Source organism: Macrobrachium nipponense, chromosome 17, assembly GCF_015104395.2.
Source record: "Macrobrachium nipponense isolate FS-2020 chromosome 17, ASM1510439v2, whole genome shotgun sequence".
Taxonomy (NCBI): Eukaryota; Metazoa; Arthropoda; class Malacostraca; order Decapoda; family Palaemonidae; genus Macrobrachium; species Macrobrachium nipponense.
The window spans coordinates 28,324,122-28,350,394 of NC_087210.1; the positions used below are offsets into that span (position 1 = coordinate 28,324,122).

Consider the following 26,273-nt stretch of genomic DNA (forward strand, 5'->3'; position numbering starts at 1 on the left):
AACAATATATTTTTTATACCAGATGTGGATGATTATGTTTACTGCCATTCAAGTGGCATGTGTTATATGATTTTTCATAGCTACAAGCAACATCTAGCATTATCAAACTGAATGCCAGTAAATCTTCTAAGATCCAGATTAATGGGCAGAGACCCTACCCAAATCTTTTGAAAAATCCAAATATAATGATTGAACAAAACATTATATTCACTTGATCATGTGCTGATAATGAGGATATATAGAATTAACAAAGTGCATTTTTATTTGAAAGCTAATAAAACTTTTTTAGAGAGAGAGAGAGAGAGAGAGAGAGAGAGAGAGAGAGAGAGAGAGAGAGAGAGAGAGAGAGAGAGAGAGAGAGAGAGAGAGAGAATTCTCTACTCCAGAACCCATTTCCTAATGATCTCCACACTCCCCATTACCTCATATTTTCTTTAAAGGAACACTATGATATTTAATTGTTAGAATAAAAGACCTTTTCAGCTAACTATTTTTCTTAATAAATATTTAACCTTGTTTTAACATGCTATAGTAAAGCATGGCTAGAAAAGTAGAGAAAACAAAAGGACAAATTTTTAATCAATTTGTATTTTTCATAACTAACAAACCTTCAGTCTTAACATTAGGATAAATACTTAGTGCCAGCTGGAAACCGGTAAAGTTTAAAATAATTGCGTACGCAAGGGACTATTGGCATCTGTTCTTGGTCATGAGTCATGTGGAGCCACCCACATACCCCTCTGTAACTCATGACCCCGCTAGTTATTTTCTTACTGCCTTTAAGAGAGGACATGCTTTGCTTCTGTCCTTTCAAAGCCGGTTTAGTTTGCCTCCTGTTTTTTTTTAACGTGGATGTAGTGACCCTCTGTCAGTAAGGTCTGGCCCTTCATGCCTAGTTGAACTCTGACCAACAAATTTCCATCATCAGCAGGAGCAGCTACTTGAACTTGTCCATCCCTGCTCCTGATGTATGAGAAAAAATCCCTTGCTTAACTCCGATCCTTTTAAATGGCCGAAAGTTCTAGACTGTTTGCAAAGAGGCTTCTTACTTCACCTGAACATAGACCTAGCATTTCTAGGTTCTGGAGTGTGAGAGTATAGTGTGATGTCTAGGCTCCTCACATCTAGAGAGATGCCTGTCAGAGATAAAGGTCTGTTCTTCCACCAACTTAGATCCATTTTGATATCTGATGAAACTCAAGACTAAGACTCCCTGTTACTTAAGACCTGTCCCACCATTCCTCCAGACAGAACTGGCTTTAATCTCTGGAATGGGGGACAAAGTTCTCCTGCAATGACATATCATAGAGGAGACAACCATTCATGGCTGGTGAGGCCTCTGAGAAAATAATGTTTTAATTGCAAGAAATTAGCGTCCTCAGGAAATGAGAGTCCTCATTTCTCTGATAAAAAAGCTGAAAACTCTGAAAGTCTATCTTCATTCCTGGATAGACCAACACCTGGAATGGAGTTGGACTGATTTTGGAATATTCATTAATATTCCCAACTTCTTAGTGAGGGGGAGTTTGTATCAAATCTTTCACCCTCAAGATCACTTCACTAGAATGTTAGGACTAGCCAGTCATCTAGGCAAAGGAGAATAGTGACTCCTGAGAAGTGACACCACTTGGTCACTGGTGCTGGTAAACTCTTAAAAACCTATGGTGCTGTGCCCAAGTTGAAGCACAGGGCCTGGAACTGAAAAACTTGGCTGTTGAAAACAAAGCTGAGAAACTTGCAAGATAGAGGATGGATGTGACATGAAACTAAGAATCTAAGACACTGCAGAAATCATCCAATCATCCCTCTGGATTGTTGCAGGGACCAAGTTGGCTGGTTTCTTAAAAAAATCTTATTAACACTACAAACTTCTTGAATCTAAATAGGTAAAAAACCAGCCACCAGCCTGCTATCACCTTCCTGGTTGAAGAAAAAGAAAAGTTAAGTATATCTTAGTTTTACTAAACCACTGAGCTGATTAACAGCTCTCACAGGGCTGGCCCGAAGGATTAGATACTTTTACGTAGCTAGGGATCAATTGGTCACCTAGCAACGGGACCTACAGTTTACTGTGGGATCTGAACTCCTGGTTGTAGAAAACAGGGGATATCTCTAGTTCAATGACCAACTTGCGTAACAATTTTGTGACCTCTGATTGAAAGCTTTAAAATCTCTCTGAACTGTGAAGATAAGCTAGCAAAGCTATTGGAGACTAATGTTGCTAAATTTCCTACAAGTGAGTGAATCTCCCACCTACTCAGAACTGGAAGGTGTGATGAATTTGGTTAGCTTCTGCCTCAGCACAGCACCACAAGTTTTTACATGGCTGCCAGCACCAGTGATTAGGTGGTGTCATTTCTCAGGTGTCATTTCTCATTTACCTAGACTGACTAGTCCTAGCGTTCTTTCAAAGTGATCCTGAGGGTGGAGGATTGGATCCACCCTAACTAGGAGGTAATTTCCTTGTAGCACCTCAAAGGGCTAATATCAGATAAGTTCCTTGAACAAGGAACATATATGAATACATATGTACACATTTGTTTGCATCTTAGTCTGTCTTACCATGAAGCTATGATATTGTATACGCTATACATCATTATAATTATTAAAAACTAAAGAAGTCAAATGCTTGCAAACTGTTACATCATCAGCAGTCAAGAAAAAAGTAACTAAGGTAAATGCAGATGACATATAGAAGATTAATATTTTTCCAATTCCTAACATAATTACAGTTTTATTAAAATCAGTAATCAAAGATCTTCACTGCTATAAAATTGTTGAACTCAAACCTGACCCAAAAGTAAAGCTCCCAGTACTGCTAAAAGTGCTACTAACAGGCCAAAATTTGAAGATTTTGCAAGAAAGACTGATCAGTTGAATTTTATACTTTCTGTATTCTCCTGTGCCTGCTATTATAAATAAAGATGGAAAACTCAATCTATGCAGCCACTGCTGAATCAAATCTTTCTTTCTTCTGTTAAAATAGTTGCTTTCCTGTGGGTGCAGAAGCTCTATGAAAAAGTCATCCACAAGACTTAAATATAAGACATCCAATAGACTTAAATATGATTCACGAAAGGTCAAGTTCTTAAATGAATCTATGATGCAAGCAGAAGGCGAAGCATCTAGCTCTGCAGACTTAAGGCCAAAAATGGCTGGTTTCTTATCTACCAGAAAAGTTTTGGACTACAGAATTAAATATTATTGGAGAAGCAACTTCTTGCAACCAAGAAGCAGCTACAAAGTTTCCAGACACCATTACTAGAAACAAACAACTATGATGAACTATTCTTATTTTGAACTATCATAATAAGAACACCTTGGACTAAAAATAGTTGGATGTCAAAACATCAGGTTTGACATGGGCAAAGACTTGGAAAAAAGACATCAGACAAACAACATCTATAATTAAATTATGTTGAAATAAATATATTCAGAATTCACCATCGGAAAAAGTAAATGACCGAAAAGTGTCACGTCGGAATGCATTTCATGCTTTCAGTAACTTAAGTGCATTTGAGGTAAATTAATAAAAGGGAGAAAATAATGCTGCTGATGCAAGAAATATATAAGGAATGCATTATGAATAGAATATTGTTGTCTGCATATACTGAAGGGTGAAACAAACACCCGTAAGGAACTTCATCAACTTATAGTTAATCTTATAGGGAACAATAAAGTGCCTCACAATATACATCTCAGCGAAATAAAAATTAGAAGGAAACTACCTCACACTTATTTTTCATCCAAAGATAACTGCAGCAGTTACCTTATACCACCCACTTACAGATTATTTTAAAGAATTTTTTTGCCGAAACTCAGTTGTTTAGGATTCATTAAAATTAAGGCAAGTATTTGCAGGTGACTAGATCTCCTGTTTTAAAAATCTATAAATGAAGATGGAAAAAATAAAAGATGCTGTATAGTCATATACAAGAGGCCAATATCACTGAAAAAGAGCACCTCTTGATATTTTACATCTTCCTAGGCTTTAATTAAAACCTTAAGAAACCGAGCTTTGCCTGATCATTTATAAACTCCAGTGGACTTATGATTCTCTTACAGTATATTAACTGTGCATGAGATACAGTTTTTTGTGCAAAGTCCAATTTTTTATAAACTGGAAATAAATAAAAAGTAAACAGTGGATATTCTACATCTAAAAATCTTTAAATATCCATAATTCAGTGAAATACATTAAATGAAAGTTTTGTAAATGTTAGAAACTGAGAATTCCATTCCTTCTCATATCTGGAAATAAGAATTTAATAAAATAGGAAACTATCAGATATGGGTAACAATGTCACCTTGGCAGAACATAATCTTAAAAATCAATGCTCACCACTTATGACAAACTGCAAATAAGAACCTAGAAAATAAAGTTTTAGCATAACTGCAATCTAGAGAATGAATTGTGCAACAATAATCAAACTAGAAAACACTCATTGTGTAACAAACAAGTAAATAGACAAAACTGATGGATTCTCAGCTGGATCCATCTCAAATCTATAAACTAAATCTTGGTACAAATTTCATTATTATCTCTAATAATTTTTTTAGATACAATTCATATAAACAGGTGGATAGACAAAGACAAAGAAACACGCCTAGGTTAATACATAACATCCATCTAATTTGGTTGGCAAGGGTACATATTTAAATCCATTTTCTGATATCTTAGTCTGTCACCTTGATCAGTAACTTTATCATCAATTGCAGCTGGGTTTAGCCACTCTCATTCTTATCCTACAGTGGTCTGGGTACTGAAATTCAAACACATTGTGATCTGGGTACTGAAATTGACCCATATCAGTGACATTTACTTGAGTACTGCACAGAAGCCTTGCTAATCTAATAACATTATCAATAAGGAAAATAATAATTTTTAAAATCACAAGGAAAGCAATTCACTAAATTATGACGTTAAATTAAAATACATGCAATAAAAATACTTTAGTACAGAAATATCTTACTTATCCACACTATTCATTTAAACTTATTGTTTCCAGGTAGAAAGGGTATACTCCTTACATGTACAAAAGGAATTGCAAAGGAAAGTGTGAAGCTATCATCCACTATAGATAAACAGTAATTTACTCCCTACATGTACAAAAGGAAGTGCAAAGGAAAGTCTGAAGCTATCATCCAGTAGAGATATACAGGAATTTTCTAAGTTCCTCTCAGCCAGATTACCTTGCTCTATACTAGGAATATGCAACATGACTTCATGTGAGTGTCATCTACTGATTGGCTAAATTATTTCTAAGTGGTTGGGGAAATGGAAAGAAATGAGTCACATAATTTTAGTGCCTAGGGTGTGAGGGAGTCAGGAAACAAGAACTTTTAATTTTTTTCATCTCGGTATCACCTCGTGGTTTCTTGTACACTGGCCTTTTAGTGAATGTTTATACCACTACTGACTGCCAAGAGGGCAGAGAAAGTTCTGAACCTTCAGACCAAACTTGAGATTCGGGACAATCTAAAGAAAGGTGTTGCTCATGTATGTGCAGTCTGATGCGTCCTAGAAAATGCTATGGTATATTGTGAAGTTTTAGAAGCTGCAGGCTTATACCATAAACACTGGAAAGCAGGTGAAGTACTGTAATTGGCGGTGGATTATTATATATTACATGAGCATTAACCTGTGTGATTTCAGCCCCATTATTATGGGCCTGTGATTCGTAAAAGTGTGTTCTGTAAATTGCACACACACATACACACACACACACACATATATAATTTAATTTCTATACGATTGGTATTCATATAATTTTTTAATGATTTCACAGTGCTCCTATACAGTTACTTGGGGGTATTCATCCGAACAATGTTTCAAATATGCAAGAAACTAATTGCAAGGCATTATTACAAAACAAAGTCATCAAAAGAATTAAACATGATAAATGTATGTACCCATCAATTTCATTTATGATAAATGGCACTGAACAATGATGGGAAGTAAAAAATCCATATTAACCCTTAATGGATGGCAGGGCTCTAATGATCCCCTATAATTATGTATGAAACTCCCCAGTTCAGCTCATAAGAGTACTATTATTTTGCACCATAACATTTGGATGGATTCTACATGAAAATATTCTTATAACTTAGTCAAGGATACAAAGGAAATTAGAGTAACTTGAGATTTCATGTAGGAATGTACCACATTTCCCCATCCCAGAACATATTGTATATATCTTCCAATAAATATATTCAGGGATTGCTACTGGTTTTAGTTATTATCTTTTATGATAGTATATCAGCTGTAATTGTAATTTTGCAAAGTACAAAAAAATATTAGAACATCTATAACTCAGTAAAAGGTACTACATCTTCCCTATCTTAGTACATCTCATAATTATTTTACTATAAATATACTTAGGGATTGTTGCTGATTTAGCTTTTATTTATGATAGTCAGTGAGCAGTAATTGTGATTTTACAAAATAAAAAAAAATTATTAGGACTCTTATACATACTGTAATCATACCCTAAACTTGCGCATAGTTAGGTTCCAGACCCCCTCGCGAGGGTCAAACTTTCATGTAAGTTTGGTATGGTGTCTAAAAATTTTAATAAATGCTTATTTAAAAAAGAAATAAATAGTTGACATAAAAATATAGGAGGGTGTGAAGATGGCATCCATAATTACTTCTCTCTTCTTTCACCCCCACCAACCAATCTATTTTCAAAAGTCTTCTCAACCTCTAAGACTAGGAACCAAAGTTTATATACATGTCTTGAAACTTAACCAAAGATAAGTTACAAATGACTGCACTAGTACTTTTAAAAGAATAAAACAGAATGCTCATTATTGACAAGTTCGTGTATCATCTCATATTTGCATTTTGCACTTTTTAAAGTAAATTTCATTCAACACGAGGGGAAATGAATTTACTACTAATATTTACATCCTAAACAAAGCAAAGTATGATATTTCCCCCCAAAAGTTCCTATTTACCTAAAACATAGTATTGTTTTTTACACTTACAAAGAATTAATTGAAGTTGGAGAAGAAGAGGCCAGAATTTGGATTCAAAGATTTTGTAACAAGAGACCACCTAAATTTCACAAGTAATGGTCATCTTTCTTAAAACGAGAGGACATCAAGCATTGTAAAGCTACTTGTGATATTATACTGAACAAAATTCAGTTATTTTCTGATAAAAATTCTTGAATGAGGCAAGAAAAAGACTCGATACTGTATTTACACAATATCCTTAACAAAAAATTAAAAAAGATTATAGTGTGACCTGTCATGTCATATAACCTGTAACTAATAAACAGGCAACCTGTTAAAAATAATCATCTTAAAAACATCAGTTAATTACAACTATATTAACTTATTTCAATGAAACTTTTTTCATCACAACTATCTTTTGAAGAGAAAACATTTTAGACTATCTATCATGATGACAAATTATAACAAAGAAAACAGTTCTCTGAATACGTGTACATGAACAGAAAATATTTAAGCATTCCTTTTATGAAAAATTTACAAATACATAAAAAACTGTATACTGCACTTTTCTTGTGAAAATAGTTATTCCCCATCTGAATAAACAAATGATTAAGAACATTCATTGCCATGATCAAAAATAAAAAAAAGATTTGTGATATATTTTTTCATTATCAAACTACCAGTTATCTTGATCTGGATCCTGAAATCCCCAATCCAGTCAACAATGTGGTACGACAAAAATTCCATAAGACAGCAGTGATTATTAGTTCCTAGTGCCAAAGTCTAAGAAAAAAAAATTCTGAGGCAAGGTTGTAAATAAAGCAGTTACAATTAAAGGAAAATAAATTCAAAACAAGCTTTATCAGATAATCTAAAAATGAAATACTATAGTACTAAGGGTTTCAAGACTTTCCAGAAAATAAAATTAAGGAATATCCTTGTGTTGCCAACTATGCATGCATAATTAATATACAATTAACATGATAACAATAAAAGATAAGCAATTCATCTTTCTATAGGTATTACAGTTAACAAAAACATATTTTCCATATTATGCTTACCCTAGTTTTCCGTGCATTAACTGGCCTCTTCAGACGATGAATTGTTACTTCAAGGAACTTTAAGAAACCTTCTATGGTTGTCTGTTAAGAGAAGTAAAAAAATTTTTGGTAAAAAGCCTAAATATTTTATGTATTCTATCTTGGACCAGACAAAAGCCTCTTTTTTTTTTTGTTCATTCAACTGAAATTTCAATCCAACAATTACATAACATAAAGATTAGTATATACTTTGCATGTTCAATTCTAGATAAAGTTTTTTTGGTTAACAGTTTGTAAAATAAACTGAAAATTTTAAAACTAAATAAAGTTTTTTTTTGGTTAACAGTTTGTAAAATAAACTGAAAATTTTAAAACATCTGAAACTCAAACTTTCAAAATAAAAGGTTCTTTACTTAACCCTTTAACGCCGATTGGACATATTAAACGTTGACAAAAATTGTCTTTCGGGTGCCGAACCGACGTATGGTACGTTGACGAAAATTTTTTTTAAAAATTTGTGGAAAAATAGTTATAGACCTACTATTACGCGCCTTGGGGGATGCTGGGAGCTCACGGATCAAGCTGTTGTTTTGTTTACAAGTGTTACCTAGGTGCGCAAGCGCAAATTTCTTTCTTCTCACACTAAAAAGCATCAGCGACACATCTCAGAAATTATTTCGTCACTTTGACATCATTTTTGCATCATTTTATATTAGCATTTATGTAGAGTATTACATATGAAAATGTGCGCAATTTCATGTAGAATACAACAAAAACAACTCATGGTTGTAGCTTTTATCAGTTTTGAAATATTTTTATATAGTAATAACGATAAGTGCCAAAATTTCAACCTTTGGTCAACTTTGACTCTACCGAAATGGTCAAAAAAAGGATTTTGACGTAGGAAAAATCTATTTCTGGGCGATTGGTTCGTGTCGCCCAGCGAAATAATCCTTTAAATCATTATTTCTAGGGTAAATGATCTAACAAATACCAGAGAATAAACAAAATAAAGAAAAGGTCAGTATAACTGACTCGCTCACCCACAAGGAGGGCGTCGGTTTGAACACTAGGGCGAGTGAGACCACTACCACGAACTTCTTGTCAATTAGAAATTTCCTACAGCAAAATCCCACAGAAAGAGAGCCGACCCACAGAACGGGGCATCAACTACTACTACTACAACCCACGCTTAGGTGACTGCCGCGCCTCTGGTGGCCATCCTTTAAAGTTAGAGGTCTACAAGACGCCGCATTTTTTCGTGCTCTGTATTTTGTGCTCTTTTTTGAGGATTTTCTGCCACCATGGAACGATCAGCCATCGCATCAGCTAAGTTAAGTATTCCGAAAGGTTCCTATTTAGTTTTTTCCTTCCTGGAGTCAGTATTTGCCGTTTTTTAGGTATAAATACGGATTCTCGGTCGGAAGCATGGCGGCATTGTTCTGCCTCGTGGCGGGTTCGTTCTCGGTCTCCCATACCTGGAACCTTCCCTTTATTTTATGCGTCTCTAGACCTTTTTATGATTATTATCAGTTAGGGGATCTAGCCTGCATTGGTTTCATGTCATGCATGCATGTCTTTCTATACCTTGCGTAGGCATTTTCTCTTCCATCCAGACCCTAGCCATAGCTCTGCATTTTCTCTTCCATCCAGACCCTAGCCATAGCTCTTAGTATCGGCCCAGGCTAGCTTTGAGTGGTAGACTTTCCTTCGGGTTAGTCGTACACTCCTGGATTTTTTCTCCTACTATATTTATTTCCCCTACTTTTGTGTTATTTTATTTATTCTAATGGTTTTATTTGGTTTTGGTTAGCCTAGGGCGTCTGGTTCGTTATCTTAGCCTAGGTTTATTTCATGGTCCCCATCAAAGGCCGGAGCTGGTGCAGAGGTGGAAGGGTAACTCAGCAGAGGTACCTCAGGAGGAGGAGGAGAGACCGTTGACTCCGCCGGAGTACGGGGCCTCTCCTTTGAGGAGTTGCTCTTAGAGGACCTAGAGCCAGAAGCAGACGATTTACCCTTCTCTGCTCCGGGGTTCAAAGCCGAAGACTTACGAGACGATGACGTCGACGAAGTCTTTTTGGACGATGACGACGCCTTCGTAAGGGTTTTCTGCGCTCTGTGTCCCTTCACCTTGGGTTTCACAGAAGCGCTAGGCGACGAGTACTGGAGCTCAGCTCCAGTAAAGCCTTGAAAGGAAGCAGTCGATATAGCGGGAGAAGAAGATCCAGAAGCGCCCAAGGGAAGCCCTTGGGCGTCCAAAGTACCTACCTCGACCAACAGGTCGTCCACACCTACCATAGGTTCCACGTTCAGGTCCAATGTCGCGACTTCCGCCGAGATATCCTGGCCTAGTTCCTTCATGCAAGCGGCAACCTGCCGCTGGATAGCCTTCATCGTCGGGGCTGCCTCCGCTGGGTCGACATACCCCGTCGACTTGCCGCCGAACAGAAGGACAGCCATCCTCTTCTCAAGGATGTAGGGCTGTCCCTTGGCGGCGTTCTTGCCGAAGCCGCCGACCCAAGCCCTCAGGGTTGCAAGGGCGGTCTCTCTAACAGCGGCAGCCTGTAAGAGAGGGTGTTATTAGTTTTTAGTTTAAAGTTGAGGTTCAACCTTAGACTAAAAAAGAACCTTAAGCCTACAAATTTTGTCCATGTATTTCACAAAATATGGAGAACTTAAGCTTAAAAGATATTCTGAACTTAAAATTAAGATATAATATAGTATTTACATGCTATGTACACAGCTGGAAATACTTATCCCGTCTAAAAACTGACTCACAAGATCATAACAGATCGTACACGTTTCGTGGAACCAGACCTGCAGATTCCCGTGAGGAGTCGCGCACGGAGCGTGGGACCTGCAGACTTCGTGTCCGCAGGGGTCCTGGAGCACGGCGTTGCACCCTGGGTGCTCACAGTTGGTAGTCTGTAAGTGGAAGGATACATGAGTATCATTATAACACTTACAGGGCTACTCTAGAACTCCGTTGCATGCCGGAGAGCGAAAAATTTTTGGGCATAACCCCTCCCCTACCGCCTTAATAGGCATAATATAGCTCCGGTGTGAGCCGGAATAGAAAGCAGATGGCAAGGGAGGGACCCAGCTTAAGATAACTTATCAATAACTTATGATTAGCTTAAGCATAAAATAGCACAAAATTCCGGAAGACGATTCCGAATCGCGGTGGTGTCCGTCTCCGCCGGTTGCGCCGGAGAGACGGGATGGTTAAGGCAAAGGAGACCGACTGTACGCATGGGGTCCGCCCGTAGGCGGGATACTAGCTCCCTCCCTCGCAATCGACGGAGCTCCGGAAAGAAAACAGAGCACCGCCAACACGGGAGGGGCGAGAGACGGGCCCGGGCGAAAAACAGAACTCGAGCCTACAGCGGAGCAACGGAGCAACAAAGTAGGGGGGGAGGCCAACCCCCCTACTTCGTCCCAACGGAGCACCGTGAAGCAGAGATACAAGGTCATACCCAGTCCAACGTCTGTCCAGCCTCCCCTACTCCCTCCGCGTAGGGAGAGAGGGAGACAGGCCCGGATGGAGCGAGCAAGGACAGATCTCCCTCCCCCCAACTCTATGGGAGAGCGGGGGGAGGGCAGGGTGACTGGGATGGGCGTCTGGCTGTACCGCGATCACAGGGTGACCATGGTACGATAACACGATAAAAACAACGAAATCTATAGCCTAGGATAATGCAACCAAACTGATCAGCGAGATGCAACTGTAGATGCAACAAAACTGATAATAAGGAAGCAACAAAACTGATGGGGACCATGAAATAATAAACCTAGGCTAAGATAACGAACCAGACGCCCTAGGCTAACCAAAACCAAATAAAACCATTAGAATAAATAAAATAACACTAAAGTAGGGGAAATAAATATAGTAGGAGAAAAAATCCAGGAGTGTACGACTAACCCGAAGGAAAGTCTACCACTCAAAGCTAGCCTGGGCCGATACTAAGAGCTATGGCTAGGGTCTGGATGGAAGAGAAAATGCCTACGCAAGGTATAGAAAGACATGCATGCATGACATGAAACCAATGCAGGCTAGATCCCCTAACTGATAATAATCATAAAAAGGTCTAGAGACGCATGAAATAAAGGGAAGGTTCCAGGTATGGGAGACCGAGAACGAACCCGCCACGAGGCAGAACAATGCCGCCATGCTTCCGACCGAGAATCCGTATTTATACCTAAAAAACGGCAAATACTGACTCCAGGAAGGAAAAAACTAAATAGGAACCTTTCGGAATACTTAACTTAGCTGATGCGATGGCTGATCGTTCCATGGTGGCAGAAAATCCTCAAAAAAGAGCACAAAATACAGAGCACGAAAAAATGCGGCGTCTTGTAGACCTCTAACTTTAAAGGATGGCCACCAGAGGCGCGGCAGTCACCTAAGCGTGGGTTGTAGTAGTAGTAGTTGCTGCCCCGTTCTGTGGGTCGGCTCTCTTTCAGTGGGATTTTGCTGTAGGAAATTTCTAATTGACAAGAAGTTCGTGGTAGTGGTCTCACTCGCCCTAGTGTTCATACCGACGCCCTCCTTGTGGGTGAGCGAGTCAGTTATACTGACCTTTTCTTTATTTTGTTTATTATCTGGTATTTGTTAGATCATTTACCCTAGAAATAATGATTTAAAGGATTATTTCGCGCAGCGACACGAACTAAGCCCAGAAAACGCAATTGTAAATTAAAACTCTTATATTTAGTAATATTCAATCATTTACCTTCAGTTTTCAACAAATTGGAAGTCTCTAACACAATATTTCGATTTACGGTGAATTTATGAAAAAACTTTTTCCTCATGTCTGGGCGGTAACTCTTCCGAAAAAATCAGACATTTTTTCGTCCAAATGTCGTAATGTTTGCACCATTTTAAATTAGCCGTTACATAAAATTTTATATATGGAAATGTGCGCAATTTCATGTAGAATATCTAGTAAAATTCAATCAATTACTACCTTCATTTTGCAACAAACGGGAAGTCTCTAGCACAATATTTCGATTTATGGTGAATTTTTGAAAACGGCTTTTTTTTTATGTCCCAGCGCGTTACAAATTCATGCATCATTTTGTGATAATATTTTCTCTGTGTTGCCTTGATCGTTTTACAATGTGTTATATACAAAAATGATCACAATTTAGTGTACAATACAATTAAAAAAATTTAACTCGTTAGCTTTAACAGTTTTGCTCACAGTGCGATTTGTATACAATTATATATGAAATTTTTTTTTTTGCGCTGTCATATATCCCAATATCTATATATGATATTGATTTTTTTTTTCATTTCTGATGGCATACTAAACTTCAGGCAATGACAAAAAAAGGGAGACAAAAAATGAACTCTTAATCTTGAAAACTATGCGTGCTGTGATTTTTTGAAAAAAACATTTTTTCCGCTTCGGCACTCACTCGCGAACGCCGCCAGCATATGGGAGACAATTTTTAAAATACCGCTTCGGCTTTTACGGGTTAGATAGTGCTACATTTTTTTTCAGGCAATGCTTTTGCCTACCAAAACATTTGGCAGTCTGCTCATTAGTCATTATTCGTAATTGCTTGACTTGCGATGCTTGTAAATCGTAGTTCCCAATCATGCTCGACTTCAAGCCTTGTTGTTTATTAACCCTTAAACGCCGACTGGACGTATTTTATGTCGACATTTTTTGTCTCTCGGGTGCCGACTGGACGTATTTTACGTCGACATACAAAAGTTTTTTTAAAAATTCGCGGAAAAATACTTTTAGGCCTACCAGCCGAAAACTCTTGAATCACGCGCCTTGGGGGATGCTGGGAGTTCACGGATCAAGGTGTTGTTTTGTTTACAATCGTTACGCAGGCGCGCAAGCGCGAATTTCTTTCTTGCCGCACTAAAACGTATCTGTGACACATCTCGGAAATTATTTCGTCACTTTGACATAATTTTTTTACCATTTTAAATTAGCCGTTACATGAAGTATTATATATGAAAATGTGCGCATTTTTATGTAGAATACAACACAAAAAGACTCATGATTGTAGCTTTTATCAGTTTTGAGATATTTTCATATAAATAACGATAAGTGTCAAAATTTCAACCTTCGGTCAAATTTGACTCTACCGAAATGGTCGAAAAATGCAATTGTAAGCTAAAACTCTTATATTTTAGTAATATTCAATCATTTACCTTAATTTTGCAACTAATTGGAAGTCTCTAGCACAATATTTCGATTTATGGTGAATTTATGAAAAAACTTTTTCCTTACGTCCGCGCGGTAACTCTTCCGAAAAAAATCATACATGCGATTGTGGTAATGTTTGCACCATTTTAAATTAGCCATTACATAAAGTTTTATATATGAAAATTTGCGCAATTTCATGCACAATACAACTAAAAACAACCCATGGTTGTAGCTTTTATCAATTTTGAAATATTTTCATATAAAAAATGTGACAAATTTTCAACCTTCGGTCAACTTTGACTCTACCGAAATGGTTGTAAAACGCAATTGTAAGCTAAAACGCTTATATTCTAGTAATATTCAAGTATTTACCTTCATTTTGCAACAAATTGGAAGTCTCTAGCACAATATTCGATTTGATTTATGGTGAATTTATGAAAAAAATAACATTTTCTTTACGTCCGCGCTGTAACTCTTCCGAAAAAATCATACGTGCGATTGTGGTAATGTTTGCACCATTTTAAATTAGCCGTTACATAAAGTTTTATATATGAAAATGTGTGCAATTTCATGTATAATACAACAAAAAATAGTTGAAGGTTGTAGCTTTTCTCATTTTTGAAATATTTGCATATAAATCTCGATAAATAGAAAAAAAACCATGTTCGGTCAAATTTGACTCTACCGAAATGGTCAAAAAACGCAATTGTAAGATAAAACTCTTACATTCTAGTAATATTCAGTCATTTATCTTCATCGTGAAACAAATTCAAAGTCTCTAGCACAATATTTAGATTTATGGTGAATTTTTAAAAAAAACTTTCCTTCCTTCCGCGAGCGGATTCTCCGCCACAAATCTCCGAAATGCGTAAGTCCCATTCTCGGAATATTTGCCCCATTTCATATTAGGCATTTCATAGAGTTTTATATATGAAAATGTGTGCAATTTCATGTAGAATAAAACGAAAAATATTTGAAAGTTTTAGCTTTTCTTATTTCCGAAATAATTGCATAAAAAAAATATATATAAAAAAAATTCGACATTCGGTCAAATTTAACTCATCAGATATGGTCAAAAACTGCACTTGTAAGCTAATATTCTTACAGTATAGTAATATTCAATCATTTGTCTTCATTTTGAAAGAAATTGGAAGTCTCTAGGACAATATTTAGATTTATGGTGAATTTTTGAAAAAAAATAATTGTTTACGTCCGCGCGTTACGAATTCATGCTTTATTTTGTGATAATATTTTCTCTGTGTTGCTTTTATCGTTTTACAATGTGATATATACCAAAATGATCGCAATTTAGTGTACATTACAACGAAAAAAAGTAACTTGTTACCTTTAACCGTTTTGCGCACAGCGCGATTTGAATACAATTATATATGAAATTTCATTTTTGTGCTATCATATATCGCATTATTTATATATGATAATGATAATTTTTTTCATTTCTGATGGTTGCATACTAAACTTCAGGCAATGACAAAAAAAGGAGCCAAAAATGAACTCTTAAACTTGAAAACTAAGTGCGCTGTGATTTTTTGAAAAAAATATTTTTTCCGCTTCCGAGCTCACTCTGAAACGTCTCCGGCACACGGGAGACATTTTTTTTTTTACCGCTTCGGCGTTTAAGGGTTAAGCGACAATATTTTCTTGGTAGTAATTCATAATCAAATTAAAGGGTTTTGTGATATCGACAGCCCCTTGGTTATCCTTAATATCGGGATTCTTTCCAATCTTAAAAGGCATACATTTATGAGGATCTACTTTCAATGGGTATTACAGTAACCTCCCCGTTAACACGAGTTCTGTTAACACGATTTCGATCTTACACGAGTTCAAAATCATACAGAAAAATTCTGCTAACACGTAATATTCGATGTTACACGATTTGAATTTTCCGCTGAGAGCAAGAGCGCGGGAGGTGTGGCGAGAGTCTGACTCACCCCACCTTTCCTGCACTCTCTCTCTCTTGCATTAGACATCCTAGAAGCCAAGGATCCCAACATCAACAGGAGTGCTACAATAGCTAGAAAGGTGATGTCGGAACTGAACTGCTACACAGTAATGCTTGAACAAAAGAAGAAGAAAACAACACAAACAAAACTGAGCCAGTTTTTTATAAAAAAAACAGTTCTGGTTGAGGGAAGAGAGAAGGCCGAGGGAAGAGAGCAGGGTGAGGAGAGAGAGCGGGACGAGGAAGAACAGTGGAGTGAGGAGGGAGAGGGGGGTGAGGAGGGAGAGGGGGGTGAGAAGAGAGAGCGGGACGAGGAAGGACAGTCGAGTGAGGAGGGAGAGGGGGGTGAGCGTGGGGACTGGAGTGATGTGTCATAGTGTTTACTAGTTTATGTGCGTTACAACTACTGAACAGTATTTTCTTAAATAAATACAACTAGGGTAAGAATGTGTGTTTTTATTGTTTTTATGACCTTTAAATATATATAAATATAAAAAATATATAAATAAAGTATTTTTTTCTGGCAAAATCCCAAAATAGATTAAGTTTCCCATTGCCCTGGAACATTAACCCCCTTATTTCCATTATTTCTTATGGAGAAATACTTCCCTGTTAACACGAATTCGGCTAACACAACATCTCCAGGAACGTAACCCTCGTGTTAACGGGGAGGTTACTGTACTCTGCCAATAATGATGTCTGATGTCACACTGTAGAGCATACAGCAGCTATGAAAAGTGCCCCTATTTTACAACAATAATTTGAGAGAAAAAATTTTAATATCATAACACTTATTGAAAGATTTTAAAGTGATTTTATATACAGTATCCAGTAGACTGTATGATTTGTTTAAGTCTGTTCACGGCCAATAGCTAGTGACGTAACCAAGGGAATTTTTCTCAAGTTTATGATAACCTGACATAATTCGGCTTATTTTAAGTGTTTTAGGTATCTGCTGAGAATTAAGCTTCATATTCAATGTTATTCTTATAAGCATCAATAATTATGTTTACTCCTTACAGTATATACTATGTACCTAGCCTAGCCTATGGCACTCAGTCAACCATCATATTATGGCTGAATTGGGTGTACGTAAGGCAGTTATTTTACTACAGTATATATTTAAAAATGAAAAGTGCGTTGAATGGTATGTTATTTAATACTGAACTTATTTAATTGTAATTTACAGGAAGTCCCCGGGTTACGACGGGGGTTCCGTTCTTGAGACGCGTCGTAAGCCGGATCATCAAAAACCCTAAGAAAACCTTACTTTTAATGCTTGGGGTGCATTGAAAACTATGTAAACTGCATTCTCATTGCATTTTACATAAAACACCTTAAAATATTGATTATTTTGCATTTTTGGTGTCATATTTCATCTGCCAGATCAGCACTGTAGGCGTCGTAACCCTGGAACATGCGTCGTAACCTGGAAATAATTTCTGATGAATATAATTGAAAAGCGCCTTAACCTCGGAACGTCGTAAGTCAAACCCATCATAACCCAGGGACTGCCTGTATATGTATTTATGGGTAATATTTAGTATAAAAAGGCAAGGTTAGGGTAGTAATTGGTGGTCAAGAATGATTAATCCATTTTCCGTTATTTCTTATGGGAAAAATTCATTCAGATCTCAACCAAATTGCATCTCGTCACTCCTTCTGCAATGAATTAACATCGAGGTCCGGGGCTCAACTGTATATTAGAGATCATGAGTGCCTTTACACTGAACAATAAAGATGTTTATTTTCCTGCCGGTTATACTATAATTATTCACTTAAAATTTACAAATTTTCTTGAGTAAACTCATGGAATACTACATAATTAAACAAAACAGGCTCAAATTCAAAATTTACCAGATAGTAACTTACAAGCTAATAATAGAGTTATGATTTAGGAATTGCTGATTTATATCCTAAAAATTTACCTGTAGTATGGAAATGACATCATGCGTTTCCTACCTGCTGTTCCTCAATTGTCATCTCATTATAGATGTCAGATGGTATTGCAGTGGTTGACTCCATAACAGTTTTTGTTGCCCATCGATAACATTCAGGTACTAGCAATACTCGGAACCGCCAAAACTTCAGTGCCTTCACAAGGACAAGAAAAATACTACCTATTAATAGCATCACAACCATTCACTCTGATATGCAACTAATAAAGGTTGAAACAACTAAGAAACAACAAGTAAAACTGTGTACAGAAATTTAAAAAATGCAAAAATTTCATATTACCCTTTATGTTCCAAAGATATAAGCAATTTGTCCCTACATGTGTCTTAATCCCCTAAAGGGTAGAACTAGTTAATCTCTATTAACATTAGTACATAGCAGTGATAAGCATTAAGTGGGAAATCTACCTTAACTATGATGGGAGACAAGAACTAGTAACACTCCACATAGAAATGGGCAACACATGGCTTTTTCTTTGGAAGGGAAGGACATGGGTTCTAATCAGTTCAGCATCCTTATGATTAAGGTCCATAATGTAACAACCACTTCAGAGTTCTAGGTGAGGCTCCACCTCCTCTCCATTCTAACCTTAACCACTTTTATGGAATGTTGCCTAAGGCCCAGATAGAAGCACTGGTAGGCACAAACAGGTCACTCCTTAATGTCACCTTGCATTATAATCATTCCCCCTTCTGTCATGATTTTTGAGGAATCTGTTGTGATGGAACTCATAAACTGGGCCCATCTACAGAATTGTACTGTGCCTACCCTGCTGAGTAAGTTGGAATCCAGAAAACAACATTCACAAGAATTTCACTCCCCCAAACACAATAAGCACCTTTATGATTCGGAGCCACACATCTCTACAGTTGTCCCAAGGGAGTCTTACAATCAACAGAGGAGGGGGACAACAATAGCAGAATTCCTTTCATGGCAGAGGCATGTTCATTAAGGGTGGGGGGGGGAAGCCACTCCTGGAATGTCCAATAGGGCTTTGCAAGTCAAGGGTCATCTGTCACTGCACCACAGGCAGTTGAAGTCATCCCAATGGGTATACAGCATCATCTAAAGCAGGTTTTTCCACCATCAGAACTCCTTGGAGAAGTATGTACTGGAGGCTCCCCAAAAGGGAGCCAAAAAAGGGATTTTGACGAAGGAAAAATCTATTTCTGGGCAATTACCTCTGTCGCTAGTGAAATGTCCCTTTGATGCTCATTTCTAAGGTATAAATATTGCTATACATACCAGAGAAAAAAAGAGAAATGGTAGTGCCAGAGTATTCTGACTAGCTCACCTTTTAGTTAAAGGTGACGGTAAGGTATCTGGGGTGAGTGGAAGCCACTACCAGAGGTCCCTTGCCATTTAGTCTCTCTTCCTTCAAAATCCCCCGCCTACAGAGGAGCCGGACTAAAGCCCCGCTACCTGTTACTACTACGGACAGCTTCTTTGTTTTCATTCCTTTCGATAGCATTGTCGGCGCCACACACGTTTTTTACCTGTGCTGTGTTTTCACCTCAGTAATTTCTTACGCTTTGCAAGATGGAACATAAAGTTTCTGCATCCAAGTTAAGTACTGCTATTAATGTTTAAGATCAGTTAATATTGATCTTCGGCGATTTAGCAGAGTTATTTGAGTTTTTAGATGTTCGGTAGCGAGAGCGTCCTCGTCCCCGCGCCGCCATCACTGACTCGTCGACCGCATGGCGGTTATTCGCACACCACTGGTCCCCCATACCAATTGGGCTCGATTTACAGGTTAAGCAGTATTTTATCGCATTTTATTACATGCAGTTAGCTTTGGCATTTTATTTCCTAGTTCCTTCACGGGGAGTTTCCCGCTTTGACCACATGCTTCGGATCTTAGCCTAGCCTAGTCAGATCACGATTCCCTTGCGTTAGGAGTTCTTAGGCCCTCATGCCTTTACTTTAGGACCTCGTCCCTTCATATTCTTTTGTCCTCCACTCCCTAGTCGCCTGCCCCCGATCTTTTCGGCACGGCTTACTGACTAGCCGCTCTGAGTCGCTAGGCTAACACACCCAAATCTTCGGATTTGCGATTAGCCTAACCGCTCTACGACAACCTCTTTCTCTTTCTTCTTATTTTGTTTATTTCACATCTTCCCGTGTTAGGACAGCTAATTTTTATACTGATATTTATATTATATGTTGCTATTCTGCACGGCTTCAAGTTGGCCAGTTGGCCTTCTTGCGGTCGGCTGGTCCTTCACACTGCGTGTCTGTTCACCCGGCTGAGAGGGTCTCCAGTTGATCGCGTACGAGCCACCCTGCTACCGACCAACCACCCCCCAACCTACTCGTTCACCCACTTCGGTGGTGTGCGCTCACGCTATCCAGGTAGCCCACCCGAGTTTACGTAGAGCGGGGAGGGGACACTTGGAGTGGGGGGGGATACACTCGGTGCGCAGGCCTGCCGTACTCAGCCGCCCCACTATGGAGTTCAGTGACACATCCTGCCCACCCGAGCCATGGTTGGCCACCAGGCCCAGTAGAGCGGGATACCCCCGACCCTCCAAGTAGTACATCCCCCTCTCTGTCTGTTATGCCTCCCCCTCCCTACCCGCTCCGGCGGCCTCAGAGCTCCGGCGTTGGGACTCGATGCATCCTCAGACGTAAGGCTCCGGCCTTTTCGTGGGATACCTTTAATTTTGCATCTGTCATAGCATACATATAATATTAGATTTCATTACGGAGGAGTTGCTACTCCCCCAACGGAATTGTCGCCCTGTTACCTCAGCTCCTCAATCCTGTTTCTATCTTTGTTTGTTACTTACTCCGGTGCCTGGGGACACCTTGAGATCATCTAATCTATTAGATTCTACTCCGGCGCTGCCGGAGTTCTGTTGAATTCAGAGCCCCCTTGGCCCGCTCGTGACATCACTCCAAGGTATACAGGCCCCGGAGCTGGTAGTGACAGGGTGGCATTTATCGTATATAGATATATTTCTGGGCTCAGCTCTGTCGCTCCGTGAAATACATTCCTTTAGCGCTATTTCTAAGGTAAAATATTGCTATAATAGGCATGTCCAATTTAGCAGTTCTCTGGTATTATAGCAATATTTTACCTTAGAAATAGTGCTAAAGGAATGTATTTCACTGGGCGACACAGCTTCCTTGCCCAGAAATAGATTTTTCCTACGTCAAAATCCCTTATATATAGTATATATATATATATATATATATATATATATATATATATACATATATATATATTATAGATATATATATATATATATATATATATATATATATATATATATATAAATATACCTGCTACCGCCGGAGTTACTCCGGCAGCAGTATCATACCTCACAACCATGGAACCATTCTGAAGGTTGTTGATGATACTCATGTCTCATTTAACTTACAGGTTACCTATTGTCTACAGGAGGGCTGCAACGCAGTTCTCCAGGACCACTGCGGCCATGAAGTTTGCCGGACCCACACCGGATGTGCGGTGAGGGTGGAGGACTTTGTTGTGTGGCACCACAAGAACTGCTCAGTGTGCTACATCCTAGTCAACGAAGCCACCACCTAGGTAGGTGGCATTCTGGGCTGTATATAATGATACAATGAGATTCATTAAATTGCATTCTTGATATTGTACTAAGTTAAGTCTGCCTCTAGTATTAAGTACTAATATTAACCCCTTTTTACAGGGCCTGGAAGCGGTCTGGACTGCAGCTCTAGCCACCCTGAAGACCTGGGTTGGAGGGTTCGGGAGGAACTCTGCCAAGGGGCAACCCTATATCCTGGCCCAGGACATGTCCACCCTCATCTTCCCTGGGGCGAAGAGAGGTTCAGCGGTGGATCCCAAGATAGCTGCGCCCCTGATCGCCGAAATCCAGGCCGCGGTTGCACTTCCGGAGGACGGAGGAATTGCCGAGGAGGTCACGGGGAACGTTGCAGCCCTTGATTTGGATTTGGAGCCCATGACTGTTGATGGCATGCGCAATGGTAAGGGTGTTGGTGAGGCAGACCTTGTAGGGGCTCAAGGGGTTTCCTTGAGTTCCTCCTTAACTTCTACCCCCTCTACTTCTACTTCTTTCCGGGGATTCACTGAGAAGTCTCGGTCAGTCAGACCAAAGATTTCCTCAGTGGTCCCCTAAGACAAAACTTCCAGACTTCAAACCCAAGACAAAATCCCTGCCAAAGAAGTCTATTAGCAGCCTTGTCACTAAGCCATCAGCTCACCATCCCGGAGCAGACAAGGCAAGGGCTACCCCGTCTGATAAGGTGTCCAGACCTAAACCTCGGAGGGAGAAAGCTCAGTCTTCCTCCTTTGATCCTGATGCCTTCTTGACTAGTATCTTGCAGCAGGTGGGCGACGTTGTCGGGAACTTGGTCCAGACCAAGTTCCAGGAAATGTTTACCCAGCTCTCAAATACGGTAGAAGCATCGGGCCATTCCATCCTGAATTTTCCTGGTATATGTCATAAGACAATCATTGTTTCTCCTTGTCACTATAGCACCAAATACAGTACAGGCAATCACCGGTTATTGGCAAGGGTTCCATTCCAACTTCTTGATGATAAACGAAAATTGCAGCTAATTGAAAAATGGCAATTTTTGGTGCCAATACAGTAGTCCCTTGCTGTATCGCAGTTCACTCATTGCGGTCTTAGTGCATTGCAACATTTTAAAATTTAACATATCTAAATTTGTATTGCCGATTTTTCACTATATGTATGGCAGGATTTTGCAGTATATTATTGTTATGTGTGGTAAAATAAGCATTTTCTGACCTAAATTTTTTATTTTTGTGGCAGAAAAGCATTTTTTAGCATAAAATTTTATTTTCATGCTAAAATAAGCATTTTTTTAGCCTAAAAAATTAAAAACAATATTTATATTTCCCCTTTATTCCCTTTGTTACAATCTGTACTTCTGTATGCAGACAAACTGGACATTTTTCCATTGTTTTCAATGATTCAATAAATATTTGATAAACCTGTTTGCAAATCTTCTTTACCTAGTGCAGAATGCAATCACTTTTTTTTTTGGAACCAAAATAAAATGTATGTAGCTACGTACGTAGAGCAGACGAGTACAAACATTTGCATGTATGTTAAACGCACTACGAATGCTTCTGCTGGAGCTAGTTTGCCCACACTGAGATTGTAACACAGCACACTATTGGCTGATGGATGGGAGGTGACCAACCAGAGCACCATATTCTGTATCCTGGGCACTGATTGGCTGAGTGACTGTAGCATCAGTCTCCTTTGTCTCCTGCTCAGCAACATCTCGCCATGTCCATTTTACATCAGTGCCCAATCGCTGTGCTTAGTGTTGCTCTGTAGTGTTGTGTTTTTGTGAAGTTTATGAGCTATATTGAATTTACTTCAAGCTCTATGATGCCACCCGACCATTCTGCGCCTTTTGAAGCTTCTGGCATTGAACCCATGCGCCAGAGGAAGATGCTTACCATCGCAGAAAAGGTGAAACTCCTTGACATGCTCAAGGAAGGGAGAAGCTACGCTGCTGTAGGCCGCCATTATGGCATCAATGAATCTTCAGTTTGCTACTTAAAGAAGGACAAAATGACAATAAAAACACACACAAACACACTAAAAGAACAAAACGGGCAAGAACCGGGGAAAAGGCCAAGAGAAGAAAATAAAACCCAACTCTCGTCCAGTTGGTAAAGAAAAGACTGGAGTAGATGTTCGGTGTTTGACCACTCTTCACCCTATCTACGCATGCGTTGCCAGATACCACAAGATTCCTTGCTTTCATCTGCTTTTTACCGGATCCAGCTAGGCGCTAGAAATGATCCTATTGTTAAGGCCAGGGTTTGTTCGCGTATGAACAAATGGTTATGAGGAAGAAAGCAATATTGTCTTTTAACAAGACTGTGAAGAGGATGGTAACTCCCCACAATAAGGCCATTGTGAGGATGGAGTCTGCAATGGCCCTGTGCATCGGTGACTACAGGAAGAAGAATATCTCAGCAGATACCAACATCATATGCACGAAGGCCAAGAAACTGTACAAAACTTTTGCTAAAAGCAGTGACATTCGCAATGATGAGAACTAGGACAGCGACAATAATAATGATGACCCAGAAGCAAGACCATCAAGTGCTTCTCTCATCAGACCAACCACACTCAGTGTCAGCAAGGGCTGGTTTGACAAGTTTCAGAAACACTTTGGACTTAAGAGCATTTCTCTGAATGGAGAAGCTGCCTCTGCGGATAAAGCTGGAGCCGAGGAGTACGTGAACAACACTTTCGAACCATCATTAAGGAAGGATATTATAAGCCTGAGCAAGCTTTCAATATGGAAGAAATGGGATTATTTTGAAGTGAATGCCATTTCACACTTTTATTATAAAGGACGAAGCCAAAGCCCTGGGATTTAAAACCCAAAAAGATCGTGTAACAATGATCGTGTGGGGGAATGCTGCAGGCTTTATGATAACACCAGGGCTTATTTATGAGTAAAAAAACACAGGGACCGCTTTATCTGGCAGAGAAAGGCCTTAAATTCAAAGTTCTTCTGACCATGGACAATGCAGGAGGCCACGCTGTTGATCTTCATATGATGGTGTGCAGGTAGAGTTCTTGCCGCCGAACACCACTTCACTGATTCAACCCATGGATCAAGGTGTTATCCGCGCTTTTAAGGCACTCTATACGCAAAACCTCGTTGAAGCTATGGACTCTGATGAAGACTTTTTGCTAAAGGTGTACTGGCATGACTAAACCATTGCATTGTGTCTCCACAAAGGAGATGAAGAAGGAAACTTTAAATGCCAGCTGGGAAAATTTGTGGCCAGAAGTGGACCACAATTATAGGGGATTCTCTCCTGATGAAGTCCATCATTCTACGATAGATAAAGCTGTGAAGCTGGCAAACTACTCGAAGAGAGGGCTTTAATGATACGATGCCTGATGACGTTAATGACCTGATCAATGCCCAATCACAACCATTGACAGATGATGACCTGATGGCGATGAAGTCAGCAGGCGAAGAAGAGGAAAAGGAACAAAATCAACTAGCGGTTGAAGAAAAGGAGATTGGCCTAACACTTGATCACCTCGCAACCATGGTCAGAATGGCCAAAGAACTTCAACGAGTGGCAGAAGAATGGGACCCTCAGATGCTCTGTTCATTGCAGTTCTCCAATACAATCAAGGTTGGCATTCCGGTTTATAAAAACCTTCTTGGCCAAAAGAAAAAGCAGCACCAGCAACTCCCCATAATTATGTTCCTCATTTGGAAGGAGATGCCAGTTATACCTATGCCTTTAGTGAAAACAGGAGTTACGGACGAGGGTGAGGATACTGCACCACTTAATGAAGCGCCTGATGAAGTGGTGCCTGACGAAGAGCTGTAATGCTCTTCTTGGCAGTGCAGTACATACATTCATCTCATCGTCATCAGTACTGCACACCTCATTCATCGTTCACTTCAACATTCAAGCTGTAGTATACTCAGTGGTGAGTACCTAAATAGAATATTATTAGTTCAAATTAAATTGATCTAAGACTGTGGGAAAGTTTAAGAGCATAGGAAGTGTTTATCGTGTGGGAAAGGTTGTATTTAAATGTTTTTTTCCTTTACAAAGGTAACCATATTCAACAAAATAAATAAAAGAATAAATATTTCACAATAAGATACAACATAAAAGATGAACAAAATATGTAATATGTTACTGCAGGGAGATAGAGAGAGGGAGCGTTTAGTATACGCATTGTTGAAGAGAGGAGGAGAAGAGACAGTAAAAACATAACTCAATGTACATAAAAGCAGTAGCAATTCACATAAAGAAGTCTCTTCAAAACTTTTGGAAAAGACACAGAATCGCATTTCGTTTGTTTGAAATTTCACATAATTTACTACAGAAATGCATATTATAAATGTTGTAATTACAGTATATTATCATTATTATGATGCCCATTTGATGGTTAAATAAAATAGCTACGAATTTTACCATAAAATCTCTCTCTCTCTCTCTCTCTCTCTCTCTCTCTCTCTCTCTCTCTCTCTCTCTCTCTCTCTCTCTCTAATTGATATGTATATGTACTTCTTGTCCATTAGACTTCTTGTGATGAACATGGATTTCTAGGGGTTGTCTACCTACCTGCCCCTGCTCCTCACCCCTGACCTCTCTCTCTCTCTTTTACAGTAAATGATTTTAAATTGACTAAATTTTACCTA

The 26,273-nt window shown here is 38.9% G+C and overlaps 1 protein-coding gene across 1 annotated transcript in view; it reads right to left on the reverse strand.

Moving 5' to 3' along the window:
• Positions 1-26,273, reverse strand: part of LOC135196150 (GATOR complex protein Iml1-like) — a gene marked incomplete in the record, with an annotated part of 480,334 nt that overhangs the window by 121,382 nt on the left and 332,679 nt on the right. Inside the window, 2 exon segments of the mRNA XM_064222704.1 lie at positions 8,022-8,102; positions 18,096-18,227. Coding sequence (XP_064078774.1) covers positions 8,022-8,102; positions 18,096-18,227 — 213 coding nt within the window.